Source organism: Lolium perenne, chromosome 2, assembly GCF_019359855.2.
Source record: "Lolium perenne isolate Kyuss_39 chromosome 2, Kyuss_2.0, whole genome shotgun sequence".
NCBI classification, from domain to species: domain Eukaryota; kingdom Viridiplantae; phylum Streptophyta; class Magnoliopsida; order Poales; family Poaceae; genus Lolium; species Lolium perenne.
Window position 1 is genome coordinate 214,642,114 of NC_067245.2, and position 18,115 is coordinate 214,660,228.

The 18,115-nt window shown below is 45.7% G+C and overlaps 1 protein-coding gene across 1 annotated transcript; it reads right to left on the reverse strand.

The window, feature by feature from the left end:
- Nucleotides 1-10,641: 10,641 nt before the first annotated feature.
- Nucleotides 10,642-17,351, reverse strand: LOC127334817 (uncharacterized). The gene is made up of 5 exons (XM_051361353.2): nucleotides 17,205-17,351; nucleotides 16,926-17,114; nucleotides 16,617-16,833; nucleotides 12,025-12,087; nucleotides 10,642-10,813 (listed from the first exon to the last, which is right to left on the reverse strand). The coding sequence occupies exons 1-5, from the start codon at nucleotides 17,273-17,275 to the stop codon at nucleotides 10,715-10,717; spliced, it is 639 nt and encodes a 212-aa protein (XP_051217313.1). The 5' UTR covers nucleotides 17,276-17,351; the 3' UTR covers nucleotides 10,642-10,714.
- Between the last annotated feature and the right edge of the window lie 764 nt (nucleotides 17,352-18,115).

Here is an 18,115-nt window from a genome sequence, read left to right on the forward strand (position 1 = left end):
GGAACCAAAGCATTGGATCGGCATAAGATTAATGTTGCAAAAGTAATTATTTTCAATCCTTTGCGCACTATATCGGTCTCTTTCATTCATTTCTTGATATCAAGTAACTAATAACTCCCTTTTTTCATTTAATTTCTTTGCCCTGTAGGGTTTGGAAATGGTTCAAAGAAGACATAACCGGTGAATTCAAAGATGAGCTAACATTTAGGAGGTTGGCTAATGTGGATACTCAGCCACCGGGGACCAATCTACATGGATACTATGTTTGTGAGTTCATCCGGGGACACACCTCTGAGCGGAGGACTCAGGATATCAACTTGCGGAGGAATGACTTGCGAAAGAAGCTTAATCCAGAAGCTCGCTTCCGACCAATTCAAGAGGAATTGACATGATTTTTGATGAGGGAAGTTCTCCATCCTAATGGAGAACACTATTACGAGGACGAAGAACTTCTACTGCGATAAATTATATATGGAAACTTGTTTGAAGTTGTATATGGTCACCCAAGGTTGAATATTATATATTCGTCTTGAATTGTTCTTGTTTGAAATTTCAAACTTGTTTGAAATTGTATATTTATATGCATCAACATGTAATGTGTACATAGTACCGTAAAATATGTGTACTAAAACTTCTTTGAAATTAAAATAAAATATAAAAGAAATGAAAACATAACTAAATAAATTAAACCAGATTGGGGGGGGGGGGGTGGTGTAAACCCTAAACCTGCGGAGACCTTTAGTCCCGGTTGGTCTGGCCAACCGCGACTAAAGGTCCTCCGCCCCGACGGACGCCTGTCGCCCACGTGGATGGGCCTTTAGTCGCGGTTCGTAAGCAATCGCGACTAAAGGGGGGGAGAGACTTTAGTCTCGCATAATTAGTTTCGGTTGCGCAACCGAAACTAAAGCCCGTTACCAACCATGACTAAAGCCCCTTTTTCTACTAGCTAGTGCAAGTTCTCTGTAAATATTTCCAACTTTTGAGGATAGTTTGGTCACCCACAACTCGGGAAGCAGCCAGAATCGAGGGAAGCACCTCTCGGGTGCTTTCCGGCTCGGGGGTCTTGCGCAGTTTTTGTGCCACGCTTTTCAATAGTTGGATGTTTGTTTGGGCTCTCACTTTTAGACCTCAAAAGCAGAGGCATAACTCAAACAAATGGAGCCTAATTAGTTTCTGTCTGTTCTGCATCTCCCTCGCGAGCTCATTTGCATGCAGATGCGTTGCTATACTGATTGGGAAGTGCTGTTGCATTAAAATATTTTGATATAGTGGAACCTAGCTTATGGCCCAAATCCTTAAGCATTGTGAGCATTTTGTCATGCTACAGATACTGGGATCTAATTTATGGCCAAATAAAATATAACCATCCACGTTCCGCAAGATGAAATTGTCGTGCGCAGTGATTGATCCTTGAGTGTGGCCCTATCAGACTGTGATGATCTTTTCATGAAATAGGATGATATTTGAACAACAAAAGTGCTTTCCATTTTCATTTTGAACAAAGAAGGATCCGGAAGGGTTAGAGCTGTCATTAAACGGTTGGTACAAAGATTACATGAAGGACTCTAGAAGAAAGAAAGAAATAATACACCCAACTCCTTGCAATTTATAAACAAAACCTCAAAAGGATATGAAAAAAGCAGTCCTCCACCACCGAAGCCATTGCTGTGCTCGATACCGCGGCCATCAGAACCATTTTCGAGGATGGGACCACTTGGAGATAGGCTGACGATGCTCACCACAACAGGACACCCGAAGACACTCCCGATCAACACACATGCGAGGATGGAGAAAAGCCTAGGGCAATGACACCCAAGCGTAGAGTCGCTCCCGAAGCCACAGATAACAACGACGAGATGTCGTCTCTATTGAGGATCTCCGCTCTTAAGGTATGGAATACTAGATTCACGCTTATATCGGTTTAGCTTGGATATACCTAACAGTGGGTATCAGATGATATATAAGACAATTTATATGTAGTTATATCAGAGAAGCTAGCATATCTGAATATTTTCATTATTATTTGTTCAAAATATGTCATGTATTGTTGGACGTATTAGCACTTCTCCGCATGATATAACTAAGATAGAAAATAGATAAACCACGACTAGAAAGAGGATAATCAAACTAGTCACGACATCTAACAGAGAGTATGATAAGAACAATTCTAGACAAGATACGAGAGCTAGAAATTGAATCATGATCTCGTCTAGAAGAATGAGGAGAACATACGGGACAGCGGAAGAAGACCCATTTGCTTTGCCGGTATTGTCGCCCATGTCATCGTAGAGGTTGCTGATGTCGGGGAAGAAGTCGTCGTTGGGGAAAAACTCATCCGCTTCCATGATAAGGTCAGTAGTCGCGCAGAAGCACTCCCAAAAAACCTTATCGCCGCTCTCCTGTACAGGATCACAAGCATCGAGGCTTCGGAGGCCTACTATCCTGGCTCGCGGTGCACGCCGCAAGACGGGATGGGGAAGACCTTGATCAGCGTAAAGCTCTGGAACTCCACACAGGAGAAGGCAAACATGCTGTGTTGGAAAAGGAAACGAAGATACAGAAGACGTACTAAAGAGGCAGCAATATTCTCCACTACAGATAAAACCTTTCACCTTCTGCTGTCATTTAAATTACATGCATGCGTGAGAAAAAGGGAAGAGAAGAGAAGCTATCGGCTTGGTGTGCCGCGGTTTGTGAGCGGGCGGTGGAGGAGGAGCACGCGTGTGGGAGCCCTCTTCTCATGCTTGTACAACAAATGGAGGAGCCCCCTTATAAGGAGGTCCAACTCTCTATAATCTAGCAAGGTGGGACTAAACTTTTATCCCATCCCTTGCCATGCATGAATGGACCAATTGGGCGTTTTGGATTTTCAGGAATTGTGGACTAAAAATAAAAGGGTTGGGCCTATAATTCCAAAAATCTCCCACCAGATCCCGCACATACATGTTTTTCCTTTGGTTCCAAACCATTATTTTATATATCGGTACTATAGAGAAGATTGTTAAGTTGAACTTTCATCAGCACTCTATGCTATACTAGACTGCTACTTGAACATTAGACTAAGCCTTGAACTGCAAGTTTTCTGCGAATCTAGCTTCACACAAAGCCTTGACTGGGCCGTTGCAGGCCTTCCCCGCGGGTGGAGCTTATGCGTCATACTCCATGTCCTTTCATGAGTTTATTGGAGATCACCCAACTCTCATAGGCTGCTACGTTTAACAACCAAAACTTATATAGGTGTGTTCTTCAAGAGTTGCTCTACAGAACAACATCTGTGCTTAAATAAGCCACTTAGAACACATTAAGATAAAATCAACCTACCGTGCAGATTAGGAAAGTATTGCATCTTCATGGAATGGTATCATACAAAGAAAGGATACTTTCCTCTTAGTTGACATACAACTTGTCTCCCAACTCTAATTCACGATATCTCTGATCACATAGAGTGGGTTACCATTGTGGACAGCTTAAACGATGGGTCTCATACCCATCTCTTTCGATACATTATCTACCACGTTACGTGACAGACCCTTTGTGAAGGGGTCTGCCAAATTTCTAGATGTATGGATATAATCCAATGCAATAACTCCAGAGTTTATCATTTTCCTGACAGATTTTAGCTCACAATGCTTTACAATGCTTGATCAAGATTATGTTGGCTGCATGTCACCTCAAAAAATTATTTTATTATCACATACCTACTCGAGGACGAGCAGGAGTTAAGCTTGGGATGTTTGATATGTCTCAAACGTATCTATAATTTTTGATGCTCCATGCTTGTTTTACACCAATTTATATATGGTTTGCTCATACTTAGTTGCACTTTTATACATTTTCTGGCACTAACCTATTAACAAGATGCCACAGTTTCAGTTCCATGTTTTCTGCTGTTGTGTATTTCAGAAAAGTTGTACAGGAAATATTCTCAGAATTGGACGAAACAAAAGCCGAAGTCAATATTTTACCGTAACGAAGACGAATTCCGAAGGGGAGATGAAGAGGAGCCACAGTGGGGCCAAACCACCCCTTGGCGCGGCCAGGCCTGGGCCTGCACACACAAAGGCATGGTGTGGCCCACCCTGGCCTCCACCGACATCGCCCCTCTGCCTATTTATTCACGATCTCGAGAAAACCCTGAATACCAGAGCCTCCATCCACGAAAAGTTCCATCGTGGCCGCCATTGTAGAACCCATCTCGGGAGGGTTCTGAAGCTTTTCCCCGCACCCTGCCGGAGGGAGAAATCATCGCTGGAGGCATCTACATCGACATGCCCGCCTTCGAAGTGATGCGTGAGTAGTTCATCTCTGGACTATGGGTCCATAGCAGTAGCTAGATGATTGTTTTCTCCAATTTGTTTCTCATGTTTAGATCTTGTGAGCTGCCCTACATGATCAAGATCATCCTTATGTAATTCTACATGTTGTGTTTGATGGGATCCGATAAATATTGTATACTATATATTATTGTAATATGTTATTTGTGATCTTGCATGCTCTCTGTTGCTAGTAGATACTCTGGCCAAGTAGATGCTTGTGGCTCCAAGAGGGGGTATTTATGCTCGATAGTAGGTTCATGCCTCCAGTTTTCTGGAAGAGTGACAATAACTTCTAAGATTATAGATGTGTTGCTACTAGGAAGAAAACAACAATATTTTATCTAATGGTAATTCTATTGTTTACTTTACACACATTGCTTAATGTGATAATCTGTTGCTTGCAACTTAATACTGGAAGGGGTTCGGATGATAACCGGAAGGTGGATTATTAATCATAGACGCAGTTGGATTACAGTCTATGTATTATGTTGTAATGCCCAAAAGAATCTCATAGTAATCATCTTGTCATGTATGGTCGATATTCTTTCAATTGCCCAGCTGTAATTTGTTCACACAGCATGTTATTTATCTTTATGGAGAGACACCTCTAGTGAACTGTGGACCCCGGTCCTTTTCTTTACACTGATAAATTCAACCACTGCAATCTTACTCTGTTTACTTACTGTAAGCTCTGTTCTCTTTTATTACTGCAAATATCTCTTTCCACTTGATACGTCTAATCATTTGTGTTCAGCAAACCGGTGAGATTGACAACCTTACTTTAAGTTGGGGCAAAGTATTTTGGTTGTGTTGTGTGCAGGTTCCACGTTGTTGCTGACTCGATACGTCTAATCCTTTGTGCGTTGTGATATCCTGGCCCAGGGCTTAATAGTATCACAACGCACAAAGGATTAGACGTATCGAGTCAGCAACAACGTGGAACCTGCACACAACACAACCAAAATCCTTTGTGCGTTGTGATATCCTGGCCCAGGGCTTAATACTCATACCAACAAGTTGCAACTTCTTTTCCAGAAGCTCATCAGCAAAGAACTCCGATGTTAAGCGTGCTTGGCCTAGAGTAATTTGAGGATGGGTGACCGACCGGGAAGTAGTTCCCCGGGTGCGCGTTCGGGGTGTTACATGCGCCCTGCCAATAGTCTGCCAGTAACACCAAAACTTGCCGCTTCCCAACCGCTTCCATCAAGCACACACCATCATTGGACATATTAGCACTTTCCGCATGATAAAGCTAAGATAGAAAATAGATAAACCACGACTAGATGTAGGATAATCAAACTAGTCACGACATCTAATAGAGAGTATTATAAGGACAATTCTAGACAAGATACCAGAGCTAGAAATTGTAGGGATTCGTAGCATAGAAAACAAAAAATTCTACTGCAAGAATGAATAATAAGACAAGATCTAATCTAGTAGATGGTAGCAATGAGATGAAATCAACATAACCTCGAAGATCACTAAGAACTAATGAGATAAATCTCGTCGATGATGTAGTCGATCACTTGCCGCTCTCAAGAGCGCGCAAAAGCTCTTGATGGTGCCGCAATTGGGCAGCACCTCCGTACTTGGTCACACGTACGGTGTCGATGAATACGTCTTTCTCCCTATTCCAGTGGGCAGCGGAAGTAGTAGATCCTCCATGAAATCCCGGCAGCACGACGGTGTGGTGGTGGTGGTGGTGGAGAAAACCTGCAGGGCTTCGCCGTAGCCGTGCAAGAGGGAGGAGGAGGAAGGGGCGGCTAGGGTTTTTGGAGAGGGGGAAGGGTCTGCGACTTGCGCACCTCTTGGGGCTCCCCTTGCCCTCCTTTTATAGGTGGAAAAAGTCCTTGGGTCGTCCAAGACCTTCCCCCAAAGTTTGGGAGAGTTCCGGTAGGTTTCTGTCGGCCGAAACCTACTAGAACTAGGACTTTTTTGCCAAATTCGAATTTGATTTAGGGGAAACTCTTTAACCTTTAAGGAAAACGTGGATACACATATTATGGAACCCTCCGGACTTCCTTAGACAGCCCGGGTCGTCCCTGGCACTTCCAGAACCTTCCATAAGACTCTGAACCCTTCCGATCTTTCTAGAACCTTCTAGAAGCTCCAGTTAAAACACCGAACTTTCTCCGAACCCTAGAAAATGACTTCCTATATATGAATCTTATTCTCCAGACCATTTCGGAACTCCTCGTGATGTCCTGGATCCCATCCGAGACTCCGAATAATATTCGGTCTCCATTCCATATTCCATATCTACTTAAAACAACATCAAACCTTAAGTGTGTCACCCTATGGTTCGTGAAATATGCAGACATGATCGAGACACTTCTGTAATCAGTAACCAATAGCGGGACCTGGAGATCCATAATGGCTCTCACATATTCAACGATGACTTCGTGTTCGAAAGAACCATTAACATACGATACATATTCCCTTTTTCGCGCGATACAATTAATTATCCGAGGTTCGATCATCGGTATCTCTATACCTAGTTCAACCTCGTTACCAATAAGTACTCTTTACTCGTACCGTGATATGGCATACCTTGTGAGCCAGTCACATGCTTGCAAGCTAATTGGATGATATTCCACCGAGAGGGCCCAGAGTATATCTATCCATCATTTGGATGGACAAATCCCACTATTGATCCACATGCTTCAACCTATACTTTTCGAACACTTAATGCCACCTTTATAACTACACATTTATGAAGTAGTGTTTGATGTCATCAAAGCATCCATCCGGTGTAGGTGATTCACATGATCTCATGATCGAAGGATTAGGTTACTATATATCTTAAGGCTTGAAGCAAAACGAACTTAATGACTTGATCATATGCTACGCTTACTATGGGTGTATGTCCATCACATCATTCACCTAATGATATGATCTTATTATTAATAACATCCAATGTTCATGATCATGGAACTATGATCGTCTATTAATCAACAAACTAGTTTAACAAGAGGCTTACTAGGGACACTTTTATGTTTACAAAACACACAAGTATTAATGTTTACGGTTAATACAATTATAGCATATGACGCAAACATTTATTGTAAACACAATGATATAATATAATAACCATTTTATTATTGCCTCTTGGGTATATCTCCAACAGTTTCCCACTTGTACTAGAGTCAATAATCTAGATTACATGGTAATGTACCTAACACCCATGGCATTCTGCTGTAGGTCATGTTTTGTTATAGGGAGATGTTTAGTCAATGGATCTACCACATCCAGATCTATGTGTACTTTGCAATTTATTTGCGTCTCCACGCATCACTCATTTTTTTCGAATGAGTCGGTATTAATCGTATATGTTTGGTCTTCTGGTAGAACCTTAATTCCGCGATCTGAAATATGTTACCAATATTGTCACACACAATATAGCTCCATAGTTCTGACACTACTGGAACTACACCAAGTTCTAAAAGAACTCCTTGACACAAACACCCTCGGTTATTGTCAAAACAACAATATACTCTGCCTTCATTTGTAGAATCCGTCAAAATATTTAGAACTAATCTAAATCTAGCATACACTTCTTCTAGCCCATTGTGCTACCTTTTAATGAACTCTCAGCCTAATTGAGATTGAAATTCATTTTTATATGTGACCAAACTAATATCGGTGCAACACCTTACAACGATTTGTTTATCACTACCCCATATAAAACTATATATTTATATCCTCGGCTCTGACAAAACACTTAGAGATATTCTTACTTTTGTCCAGTGATCATCATATGAATCATTCTGATATATGTTCGTAACACCTTAGAGCACAGGACATCTGATTGTGTACATATTATTCGTGATCTACAATCACTCATGTGTTTTTACTCATTGAGTGTCAAATACACTCAAGTCTTGTTAAAACTCCACATGGAAAAGAACACATTGACGTTTTCATATTGAACTACTTCAATATTTATTCTATGTACTTTGACTTAAACTTATTATGCGCTTTAATCTCTCTTCGTAGATCTTGACGCTAAATATATTTTTAGTCCATATCCTTTCTTTGAAGTTAATTTTCAATGAATTTTTTTTATCACATCAAGTTCATAATTACATCATTTATAATCAACGATATGTCATCTACATAAAGTATTATAAATATGTCTTGGCGCTCCCACTTAATTTGGCAAGAATCTTCATTGTTTCCAATGAAATCAAAACTCTTTGATTATTTCATCCGGTGAAGATTCCAACTCCGTGATACTCACTTCATCAAGTGAAGTTTGTATACCTATCTAGTATTCTATGGACTAGCAAAACTCTCAGTTGTATCTTGTATACACCTCTAATACACAATTCTGCAAAGGAATGTGTTTCTGCCATCCTACTAATATATCTCATAAAAGAAATATGTAATGATTACTAGAATAATCTGTATAGACTCTAAGCATCGTTACAGAAGATCTAATCTTATCGTAGTCAACTTGAACTTTTTCATAAACAATCTTTTTACAAGTCGAGATTTTTCAAGGATATTATATCCAAGTCTACTAATTGTATAGATCCATTTACTTTTAAAAAGTATTTATTCCTTCAGAAGGTTTACCAAGCTCCAAGCTTGATTATAGATACTACTTGGATTTCATGGCACTTAGCTATGTTAACAGAATTAGGGCCCATCATAGATTCTTTGTATGCACTTGGTTTATCATTGTTCAAAATCAATCCTTTGTCCTCAAATCTTTTATTTGATCACAAAGTAAACCATACCTACAAGGTTCAATAGGTACTTCGATCTCCATGTCTATAACACTATGTGGACATGGGATCCATGAGCGTCGTGGCTGCTTCCAGAACCATTTCCGATGCTGCGCTACTCTGCTCATCATGCTCAGATTCATCAACCTTATCGAGTTCCATTGTCCTCCCACTCAAATATTTTGCGAGAAACAATTTCTTGGAAATAAGCAAGAAACATCGAGAAAAACTTTTGTCTTTGACTTCATATGGGAAAGAATTCCCAATTTGTTCTCTGGGATAACCAACAAAGATATTCATTTGATTTTTGTTGTAAACTCATTTACTTATGCTATGCATACCAAAATTTAAGAAAGGACTATTAGGGTTTATACCCATGCCATAACTCGTATGGTATCATTTCAACGGATTATGATGATGCTCTATTTAGTGTAAAAGAGGTAGTCTCTAAAGCATAATCCAACAAAATATAATGGCATCATTTTATTTTATCTCGCCATTAATCCAACAAGGTTTGGATAAGTCGCTCGAATACTCCATCATAGCTATGGTGTTCCGGGAAACATGATTTGTGGAACAATTTCGCAACACTGATAGATGTTCGCTAAAACTCGTAATTCAAATATTTCCACCATGATCCAATCATAGATATTTGAATTTTCCATTACGATGATTTCCAATTCATGCTGAAACTTATTTGAATCTATTCAAATGTTTCAGACCTCTTCCTCGTCGAATAAATATATCCATATATATACACTCAATTTATTGTTGGAAGTTTTCATGAAGTAGAAGAATCTTCCGCACACAACTATGCCGAATGAACCATATACATCATCATGTATGTTTCCACTAAGCTAGTTGCCCATTCAACTCTTGGCCTATGAACGGTATTTCAGTCATTTTCTTTAGAAAAGATTTGCAAGTGTCAAACAATTCAAAGTCGAATGACTCCAAAAATCCATTTGCATGGAGTTTCTTCATGCGTTCCTTTCTAACATGACCTAAATGGCGGTTCCACAAATAAGTGGAATTCTGATCATTTGCCTTATGGCATTTTAGCGTCAGTGTTATGCATGTGTGTTTCACCATTAAGATTTATAATAACATATCCATCGTACATGTTGTATAGTCATAATTTGAACAACTCATTGCTTTCATTTGACCAGAGCAAAATAAAAATTATTAAATTCTTTATAATAAATCTCAAGGGATAGGTAGAATGAGAACGACGAATATAATAAAAATTTATTTTGTTCCAGACGAGCATTGTTACCAAATTCCTTGTCAGTCACTTAGGCTCTTGTATTGTGTTGTACCGTATGACATTTCATACCAACCAATATGTTACAAATACCCAACAAAACCATTGTGCGATCAATCAAAGAATACATATCATCTATATACACCCGAGCTATGCTTTCTAGTCTTTTCTTTCTTTTTACCAAAATCTTTTGTAGTTTCTCTTTCGGCTTTCCTCATATTTCAGAAAACACTTGTAGCGACCCGAACCTGGTAGGGTTCGAATCTCTGTGCTTACAGTGCTATCCCTGGATCATAGCTAGCACACACAGTAACAAATGAATATCAAGATATAACATACGTCATTTTATTACTCAAACGATGAATCCAGAGATTATTACATCCTTGCACAACATAGTGGCTGGCTCACATTACAGCGGAAACATAAAGGTACGTCTTGGGCTTCATCAACGCCACAGGGCTTGTTGAGTATAGGCTCGTGATCCTATCGTCCTTACTCGTCATCTGCAACAGGTAAAGTTACAGCCAAAAACATTTGGTCAATACTTTGAATGTATTGGCAAGTTACACAAGTTGCAAAGTGGTTTATAATTATATACATGCAAAGGTATTTCAAAGGAAGGCTTAGGGTTTATTTTGCGTAAAGACAATTTTGTTTTGTAAAAATCTTTTTAGAAACTTTCTTTGTCTTTATATATTTTTAAAACAAAATAATATAGGGCTGGACGAACACAAGGAATCCACCAAGGTTTGCCATCCTACACCCCATCCCCAAAACAAGCTAAACTAACTCCAGAGCCACTCACTGGATAGAGTTAGCATGCATTAAGTTTTTAGGCAACACTAAATTCAGAGCCACTCACTGGATGAAAGTAGTAATTGCAAAACAGTTCGTACAATCCTAAGTTCAGAGCCACTCACTGGATAAACTTAGCATGCCAAAACAATTTTTGAAAAGGTTTTGAAAACATAGGAGATCCTTCATCCGCTTCAATCTTCAGTTGCTCAAATTGCTCATATCCGGGAGCACGGCTAATCGATTAGATCATACACTCTGCAGAGGTTGTACACTTTCCCCACATATCACAATCCATCCTTTTTGTTGAATCCTTCATTTGGCTTAACCGGGTATGGATCATGACGAAGTTTTCCATAGAAGCCCCCTATACATAATCCCAGTCAGCCCGCAACTATGATCCGAAGACCCCTCTCCAATAGCGGTACCGATGCAAGGGTTTCCCTCTATGTACGACTAAGCCAGAGCCCATATAGCATGTGGCTGTACTGAAAGCTTCCTCAACTGAAACTTTGAAGATCTCTTTGACCCTGGACGGCGGTCCCCACCAAAACCTGGGTCTGCAGAGCCACTCACTGGATGCAGCTCTTGTAGACGCTCCCAACATACCACTTTGCCCAGAAGAAAATATTTTGATAAGCTTTTATTTTAGAAATATTTTCACCATACAACCCCAGAATGGGCGCATGTAAATTTTCATAAAAGGTTTTGTTCTTTGAAAACTCATATCCCACGTCTACCAAGCAATTGGCTAAGCACTCATACAATATACGCATTTTAATAAAAATGGCTACAAGGAAATCCTATGGCTCTCTACTAGGATAGCAAAGCATAATTTCCCTACACATGTATTTCTACGAAAATATTTGTAAAACATGCCTATCAAAAATAGTAGGACAAAAGTTCATGTGTAACTTGCCTTCGGAACAACAGCAACAAGGATCTTCTTCTTGATAAAATTCCTCGCTACACTCCGTGCAATCTATCGCGAAAGTAAAGAAATGAAATAAATGCACAATTGCAAGACAAACATACATATCAATATGCAACATGGCGACATGCATGAAACTCCAAATAAAACATCGAATCATTCCAAGTACTGGATTATAAAATCTATAGAATGTACCCATACAACGGCTATTTTTCAATTGGTTAATTCCAAATATTAACAATATGGAACTAGGGTGATTACAAGTTAAACAAATTAAGTTATTAATATTAGCAAAAACAATTTTAGATAACACTAGATGGTCATAACCTTTCCATACGTTTTATAGAAAGAACAACATTAAAACTGTTTATAGGATTAAACTATGGACAAACTAGTTCGAAATTTACCTCAAAAATTACCGAACGAAAATCTATCAAAAATTAAATCTAAGGGTTCCATAATATTCTACTCCTTCCAAGGTTTCCAAAATGATTTTATTTACGGATTTTGGCCAAGTAGAACTATAGTTATGAGTCTCTAAAGTTTTACGTATAGTCTGTCCAAAACGAGTTTGACTGAAACTACACGTACGTGACATGTTCAGTCTATACTAAACTGAAAGTGCTGCTCACGAAAAATGAAGAATAAAAAAAATTACCAATACCGACCGTCCGTCCCCCGCCGCCTGTAGCCACCCTCCACCTCTCCTCCCTGCTTCGCCGCCGCCGGAGGGGGGCCGGCAAAGCCGCGCGCTCCCCGGGGAAGGTGGCGGCGGGGCGGTTCCTTTCCCTCCCGCGTCCCCTGGCGAGAGGGAGCTCGTCGGGCGCAGGGCATGGCGGCGGGCGCTGGGGCCGGCGGCTGGGCGTTGACAGCGTCGCAGGCGGTCGTGATGGCGTGTGGGCGGGGTGCAGCGATGGCGCAGCGGTGGTGCAGCGATGCTAGCGAGGCGGGGCATGGCGGCGCGCGCTCGGGCCCAGATGGGCTCCGGCGGGCCTGCTCGGGATCGCCCCTGCTCGCGCTGGCTCGGCCCGTGGATGCCGGGGCTGAGGCGGCGCCCTTCTTCCCGGCCTTCACCGGCGTTGCTGCAGGGGTGGGCGCGGTGCTGGATGGCGGGGCGGCGGCCCTGCGGGTGTGATGTCGGTGGTTGGCGGCCACTGTGGCCGCGAGGGCGGCATGGTGGCTGGACCGGGGGCTCGCGCTGCTGCGGCCGACGGCTCTGCCTTGGACCCCCATGTTGGTCTCCGTCGAAGTTCCCTCTCTGTGGCGGTTGGCGGCGCCCGCGGAGCTCTTCTCGGTGAGTTTGGTCGGCAGTAGTGGTGCGACTCGGCTCTTCAACCCCGCGTGGTGCGGGTGGTGGCAGCCGAGCTCGCGGAGCTCTTTGGTCTGGTGGAGGTGGCGGTGGTGGCTTGTGTGTGGCGGTGGCGCCGCTTCTGCACATGAGGTGTGTCTGCGGACTGCGGGCTGACAGCGTTTTTCGATCTTCGTCTCGCTGTCCGGCCGCGTGAGGGTGTGGTGGTTCGTTTGCTCCGGGCGAAAGCCTGACCGCGCGGCGTCTGTGGATGTCGTCGTCCTTCTTGGGGGGCGGTCGTGGAGCTCTACGACCTTTGCTGCCTCTGGTTCACGTCTTCGGGTGAAAGCCTTTATCCTATGGGATCGGACGACGGCGTCGGTTCTTCGTCATATCCCCTCTTGAGGGCGTCGTCTTGAAGGTGGTGACCCCCTTCGCGCACTCCGTCGGGATAGGCACACATGGCTTCTGGGTTGGCAGGAGGCCAACCGGAGGTCCGGGTGTTCCGGGTGGAGTCTTGTGAGGCAACGACGATGGAGGTGGCCAAGGTTTGGTTGCGGCAAGGTCATGTTAGTCGGCTCCGTTCCGGCGTGTCCGAATGTCTTCTTGGTGACCTCCTCTTGCTGTGAAGTCGAAGCTGCTCCTGGGCGGTGTACGATGACCTTTAAGAGGCGGTCCGGTGAAGGTCCTATTTGGCGCTTGTCTTGCGCATCTCCTCTCCGAGGCTCGTCTTCAGAATCGAAGCTGCCGGACTCTCCTCGAAGGGTCATCTGTTTGGCATAGGCTGACTTGAGCTTCTTCTGTAGCTTTTGTGGGTAGCCAGGATGGCTAGGTGTGCCCCTTGGGGCGGGGTCTGTGGCTGTGGGGGTGCTTTTGGCACCGTTGTTGTTGGTTTTCGCCCGGTTTTCTCCTAAAAACCGGGCACCTTCTGCTTAGGGCATCTCCAGCGGCGCGACACATTTCGGACGTCCGAAATGTCCGTTTGCGTCGCGCGGCGGACGCGAGACTAGCCGTTTTTGTCCGCGCGTTCGTTTGCACCTAGGGGTGGCTCCAGCGGCGCGACGCATTTCCGCGTTTGCATGAAATATGAAGTTTCGAAACAACAAAATAATATTCAACCAAGTCATAATTATTACATTTAAATTTTAAAAAGTCTGCATGCAAATAAGATAGTACTCCTCTAGGCATGATCTGCATGGCCAGCCAATGTCCACTGATGCTCAATCAGATCCGTTTGCAGCTGTTTGGAGACGTTTTCGTCAGTGACTTCTACATTCCTATGTAGATAGTCCTGCCAAGATGAAGCTCCAGGACGTGGCGCAACCAGCTCACCTTGGAAATCCCATTGGTTCTCATTGCGGCCATCAGGACGCTCGTTCTCAACGATCATGTTGTGCATGATCACGCAGCATGTCATCACCTCATGCAATTGACCGAACAGGTTGTGGGCGGCGCGGAAGGGCAGCGCAACCGGGAGCGTTTCGCCAGAAAACAGCCGGCACGTACGCGGCGGAGCACGCTCCTGCTCTCCCGCGCGGCAAGAACGGAGCCGACGCCGACTACTGCGGCGCTACGGCGGTACGGCGGCGCTAGGGGTGGGGGCGGTGCCATCGCACTAGGGCAGGAAAGAAGGGGGAACAAGAAGCAAATCCAACGGGGCGACCCATCCCGCGCCCGCGCGTCCGGATGGGTCGAGCCGGACAAAAATGCGGCCCAACGCGGGGACGCACCGCAAAAGCGGATGGCCGCGGCGTCCGGAACGACTCAAACCCGGCCCAAATCTGGGCCGGATTTGCGTGGCCGCGGATGGCACGCGGCGTCCTCGCGTGTCCGCCTGGTCCGCCTGGCTGGCCCACATGTCGGTGCCCCAGTCCTATTAATGTGGACTGGGGAGGGGGACTGTCCCTATCCAGTCCCCACTATCCACTCCGGCCGCACGCGCGGGCCCACACGCGTGAGTTCGCGCCGTCCGCCAACGACCACGAGGCCGGCAGCAGCCGGCCAGTTGCGCCGCCGGCGTTCGCGATGGGGCCGCCGGCGACGCCCAGACGCGACCGGATCTACGTCACCATAGCGGTGGCGCAGATGTTCTCGGGACGCCGGCGTCCCAATGCCGTGGGGACGTGCACCTCCCCACCGCCGGCACCCGAGCCCGAGATCGGGTTCCGGTGCCGCCCATCCCGGTGTCGAGCCGCGCCCGCTCGCGGAGATCCGGAGCGCCGCGCGCGGCTGCCGGCGGACCTCCGAGAGGACCCCGCGTACGACGATGCAAGTCCCAACCGGGACTTGTGGTTCGAGGTGGAGCACGATGCGCGCCGGCACACGTGCTTCACGTCGGCGACGGCGCGGCCTCGCGCGCAGCCGCGCACACCTGCAAGGCGGGCAGGCCGCCGCCCCGGTGGCCTGTACATCGACGAGCCGCAGCCCCAGCAGCAGCCCCAGCCGCAGCCCCAGCAGCAGGAGGACGAAGACGACCCGGAGCTGCAGGCGGCGCTCGCGTCGTCCCGCGAGCAGTGCGACCTCGACGAGCTGGCCAAAGGGTCGCACCTCGCCGAGACGCTGCGCGCCTCCGCCCTGGCGGAGACGCGTGGGCCTTCCTCGAGATGGCGCGCCGGCAGGAGGAGGACACGCGCCAGGCGGCGCTCCGGGAGGAGGAGGAGCGCCGTGCCGCGCTCCGGGCGGAGGAGGAGGAGCAGCTCCGCAAGGAGTCCGCGCGGAGGGCGCGGCTGCGCAGGCCGGTGAGCCCGCCAAACCCGCACTCCGCCTGGGAAAGGGCGCAGTGGTCGCCCTGGCCGGAGTCCCCGCCGCCCTCCGGCGTTTCTAGCCGGAACAGCGCTTCGCCGCCGGGGGGCGTCGTCGTCATCGACGCCGACGACGACGAGTACTACTGGGGGTAGTACTGCCAGCAGCCACCGCCTGCTCGCAAACCCTGGCTAGATTTTTTTTTTAGTTTAAAGCCCATATAGGGCTTTCTTTTGTGTAAAAATTGCCCAAAATAGGGCTAAGTTTAATTACCAACTACTTTAAATTTATGTTTTGTTGTTTTCCTTTTTCATTTTGATTTTTGTTTTATTTATTTCATATGCGCTGCGTCCGCGCGTTGGGCGCAGCACGCGACCCAAACGGACACAAGGACGCGGGCCGCTATCCACGTGTCCGCTCGGCCACCCAAGCGGCCTAAAACAGACGGCCCAGCGCGCCCGTTTTTGTCGCGCGGTTGAAGATGCCCTTAATGAATGAATGAGGCAAACCTTTTGCCTCCGTTTTCAAAAAAAAAAAAAGTGCTGCTCACCTGGAAGGGAATTTGGTCGCGTGGAAAGCTGCTTGATGCAGCGGTTCGGTTGGAGCTGGTGTCGAGGATGTGGGGTTCCCGGGAAGAACACGTAGTGATCGTCGCTCCTCTCTCCACGCTGGAAAAGATGCGGTGCTCCTTTGGCGAAGCTCCTGGAGATGGCGGCGAACAGCTACAGCGACGTTGGCGTCGGGTGCTCGTCGTGGGTGGCCTCCGGCTAGGAATTGAATCACATGGAGGCATCAGTGAGATGCGCGACGGCTAGAGAGAAATAAAGGAGGAAGAATCAGGGCCTGAGTCCCTCTATACCCGGAGAATTCGCGAAACATCGCCGCGGCCGTCGGAACTCCGGCGAAGAAATTCTCCCTCCACAGGGGCAGCCTGGGGGCGTGGATCAGTGAAGGAGTGTGGTATGCTATTTGGAAGCTCCGGTCGAATTTATACAGAGAGGGAGGACGTGGAGCAACGGGAGTCGGCGTTAATGGCCGCGGCTGTTTCCTGTAACGCCATGGCAATTACAGCTCGAATAAAAGCGCAATAACGCGGGGAGACGAAGGGGAAAGAGGTAGAGGAAGGTTCTAGATGGACCTGGGGTCCGAGCAGAGGAGAGGGTGCAGTAGGGCGCATCGACGCGGCCAGTTTCTGCCGTTTCCGTTCATAGGCAGAGGTTGAAGATGACTACAGCCTTATTTTGTTTTTCTCGGGGAGACGACCTGGGCAGCTTGTGTATGTTTTTTTTTCTTCCTGGAAGAGGGACACGTTCTGGCTGTGATGATTTGCGTTGGATCGGTTGGTCTAGTCTCTTTTCTTTTCTTTTTTGTCTCTAAACTCTTTCTATTTTATTTATTTCAGATCTAAGATTTAGGACTAAGCTCAACAAAAATCCAGAAAATTCCAATAATATAGAAATAATTATATTGGACTTGAGGAAATGTATTTCCAGTCCTTCTTAAAAATAAATAATTTAGTTTTGGTAAATCAATTAACATGCACATGTATTATATTTAAATCATTTCCAACTCTATATTTGAGGATGTCATGTTATCCCCGTCTCGTAATACTTTGTTTTATTTTGGAAATGAAATAAGATTTATATAAAAGAGATTTCTATTTTCGTTCCCCTGGCTTCTTAGTTGTGCTCAGTTTTCCCCAGCCCCTTAGTTTTTTTTTTTCAGCTTTCCCCAAAACCTTGTCTGAAACCCGCAGAAGGAGCTCGGACGGAAGGAATCCCGTTTAGTTGACGTTGGTTGGTGCTGGCAAGTGGGGCCGCTGTTGGTGCCCCGCAGTGGACACGTCTTCACTTATCCAGATCATCGTGGGACCCACAACTTGTCCACGTTAGGTGCGCCGGACCCACAGCTTACCCAGGTGACCGTTGCAAAATGGGAGCCCGAGCCAGCTCCGCGCCCGTGCCCGTGCCATTGCTTCCCCTTTCTTTTCCCGCGCCCCATTGTTCTTCTTCTCCGTCAGCGGCAGCCCTTCTCCGGCGGGCGGGTGAT

Bases quoted from the DNA above. Each gene is read 5' to 3' on its own strand.
- LOC127334817 (XM_051361353.2), bottom strand. From the start codon at position 17,275: ATGAACGGAAACGGCAGAAACTGGCCGCGTCGATGCGCCCTACTGCAC. The intron at 17,115-17,204 runs GTCCATCTAGAA...ATGGCGTTACAG, and splicing joins CTCCTCTGCTCGGACCCCAG to GAAACAGCCGCGGCCATTAA. The intron at 16,834-16,925 runs GTATAGAGGGAC...TTCAATTCCTAG, and splicing joins ATGTTTCGCGAATTCTCCGG to CCGGAGGCCACCCACGACGA.